Raw genomic sequence first — 2,894 nt, 5'->3', positions numbered from 1 at the left:
TTTGGAAACACCGCAACGCGGTCGTCTTCCAGGGCTTGCCACCATCGCTTCCCCAGCTGCTACAACTATGTAGAGAGGACGCCGTTCTCTGCCGTGTTCGCCTCCCAGCCGCTCTTAAGCAGGCTGCTGATGTGTGGCTTGGGTGCCTAACCCCCTAATGTTACACCCCTGTCCCCCCCCCCCCCCCCCCCCCACACTCTCTCTCTGCTTGTAAAAATGTACTGGTGACAGATGTTTTACTCGGGCGCTTGGGCCCACATATATGAAAATTCAGGTGGGGAAATCCCCCCCCCCCCCCCCCCCCCCCCGGTTGGAAATTCAAAAAAAAAAAATCTATGGTAATTTTGTCTCACTGCATCAAAGATGGGTTATGAATGTGTGCCTTGGGCCATTGGCCTACATAGGCGGGCACATGATGAGATTTTTAAACCTTTTGCTCCTCTTTTCACCTATCACCCATGTGTATGTGCCTCCAAAGTTTTAATGGCTCAAGTTTCTAGTACGTCTTGGTCTACTAGAATGCCGGTCAACCCAAGGTGAGCTCTCTGCCCAACATTTCTGTACATGGAACATGTGGCCCTCATTAATATGATAGGCAGTTACTTTTTTTTTGCATGTTTATTATGGTTGAAAAGCTAATTTCTTGAAGGATTCTGGCTCACAGCTGTTGATAGTTACTGAATTAATTAAATTTGGATTCAGGCACGTTGCCATTTTTTCCAATGATCTTTTTTCAGGTACTACTAAAAATAGTTATACATTGCTTTGCCATGTTGATGATTGAACTTATGCATGAACAACTGAACATATTCTGTAGCACTATGAGTTGAAGAAAATGTATATTCTTTTTGTTGGTCCAAACTCCAAATACGAAATGTTGCTTTTCTTAGTTCTGATGACATTGTGTTATAGTAGTAGTTAAGTTACATGGTGCGGATGTCGATGCAAAAAGTACTACCTCAGTACACTAATAAGACGTTTTTACATTAGTGTACAGAGGGAGTAACAGAGACAGACAACGAAGGACCCTGTCCCTGTGTGTGCGCACTAATACTGTATGCATGTGAATATATGTGTACAATATTCTTACAGTAGGCTTTGGCACAATCTGCTATGTCACTAGCTACATTCTTCCCTGTGAATTTTATTAGACTTAATTTCCCAGCTGCTTATGTACTTTTGGATTTCAGAAATTTCACCATTCGTTTCCATTGTGAAAAGACACTGACCCTGTTGTCTTACATTTTCATTTGGCAGCTTATTTACCAACACCTGTGAACTTTTCCTTTGAATAAGTGAGCTCTGCAAGTAGTTTCAGGTTCTGCAGATTTTCTGACTAATGCAACAACAGAACTTGAATTCGAACTGCACATGCACGCACGATCCAAATAAGCAACTTTTCACACACTCAAATACTCCCTCCGTTCCAAAATAGATGACCCAACTTTGTACTAACTTTAGTACAAAGTTGGGTCATATATTTTGGAACGGAGGGAGTACTACTTATTGGACAAGACAAAGTTTTGCTGATCAACAAATAATTCCGGGCCCCCTTTTCTCTCTGCTGATCAACAAAGAGTGCAGTCTTCGCACTCAACTAGCTATAGTAGCTCCAAAGCACTATACACTGATAGGACCTCTCGCAAGAACAAGATAAAATCCTGGCAATATGTAGTGCCTAGCTATATCCCTGTCTCCCTGATCATCATGGAGACCAGGTCTTTCTGTCCGCAAAAGCACTGCCAAAGCCACCACCTGGTGCTTAATCATGCCTGCTTTCTAAGTGCACGGTCAGAATCATTGGAGCTAGATGTTTGCACGGCTTCCGAGAACTGGCGGAGCACGTCGACCTGAGCGCGCAGGTGCACGGCGTAGTCCATGGCCTCGCGTAACAGAGTGGCCTCATCGATGGTGGAGTTCCGGCCTCCCGGTATCACGTCCCTCAGCGCCATGGTCCTGCTCTTCAGCAGCCTCCCCGCAACGTCGCCACCACCGGCGCGGCCTGATCTCCCCGAGCACCTCTTCCGGCGGCACCACCTCCTCACGATCCTCCTGCACCTCTGTACCTTGCACGCGCTGGACGCCGGTGCCAAGATGGCCTTGGGCCACCTCGCTCCACCGCCGTGCGCAGCCGCCATGGCGACGTCCACGGAGGGCTTGACGGCGCGCTTCCTCTCGTGGAGGCTCATGGCGCCGTTACCGAAGGATGTGCTCGTGTGTGCCTGGAGCTGCAGGCCGAGGAGGAGGTTCTTGAGGAAGGCCTGCTTGAAGGACTTGGTGCTGGTGTTAGGATCTTTCATGGCTTCTGTATCTTGTTTTGCTTGAGAAGAGACGGGATGTACTTGCTGTGGCAAGTAATGTCGATGGATGGATAGGTACCAGACACAAGACACAGGGGCGCTCCTGCTGCTTAAATATGAGTGTCTCCGGCATCCATGTGGATGTGGTGTCACTAAAAGACGCCTTGCCTAAAAATATTTCATATAATAGGTGTAACATGCTTGTGTCACCGGCAGCTGAATCATAATCTCCCACACATGCACGCATGATTTTTGTCGTTGTTGCCGATAACAACGTTTTGTGCAGTGCCAGATCCGCATGCTGGTGACTTGAAGCCAAAATGTATACGACCACATACAGTCATATACTCATGACATTAGTTGTTATTGCCTTCATATCACAGCTAGACGTGCTCATATTCTTCCATGATGATGGTGGTATCGCCTTAATTCGGCATGCATGTATATATGAAGGCCTGTCATATTCTTCCATGATAATGATGTTGATGATGATATGTTGTCGTATGCTAGGTATGGATGTACAGCCGACAAGTACAATGCCAGATGTCCACAAGCTTAATATACCCCAAACGCATGATGGTAATATAATTGCTG

The 2,894-nt window shown here is 46.7% G+C and overlaps 1 protein-coding gene across 1 annotated transcript; it reads right to left on the bottom strand.

Annotated features, from left to right (window-relative positions):
• Positions 1–1,521: 1,521 nt before the first annotated feature.
• LOC109785238 (transcription factor IBH1-like 1) lies at positions 1,522–2,406 on the bottom strand. The gene has a single exon (XM_020343845.4). It carries the CDS (start codon positions 2,298–2,300, stop codon positions 1,767–1,769), a length of 534 nt encoding a protein of 177 aa, XP_020199434.1. The 5' UTR covers positions 2,301–2,406; the 3' UTR covers positions 1,522–1,766.
• Between the last annotated feature and the right edge of the window lie 488 nt (positions 2,407–2,894).

This window comes from Aegilops tauschii, chromosome 7 (assembly GCF_002575655.3).
Source record: "Aegilops tauschii subsp. strangulata cultivar AL8/78 chromosome 7, Aet v6.0, whole genome shotgun sequence".
Classification (NCBI taxonomy): domain Eukaryota; kingdom Viridiplantae; phylum Streptophyta; class Magnoliopsida; order Poales; family Poaceae; genus Aegilops; species Aegilops tauschii.
This window is presented reverse-complemented; position numbering and strand designations above follow the sequence as displayed.

Bases quoted from the DNA above. Each gene is read 5' to 3' on its own strand.
- LOC109785238 (XM_020343845.4), bottom strand. From the start codon at position 2,300: ATGAAAGATCCTAACACCAGCACCAAGTCCTTCAAGCAGGCCTTCCTC.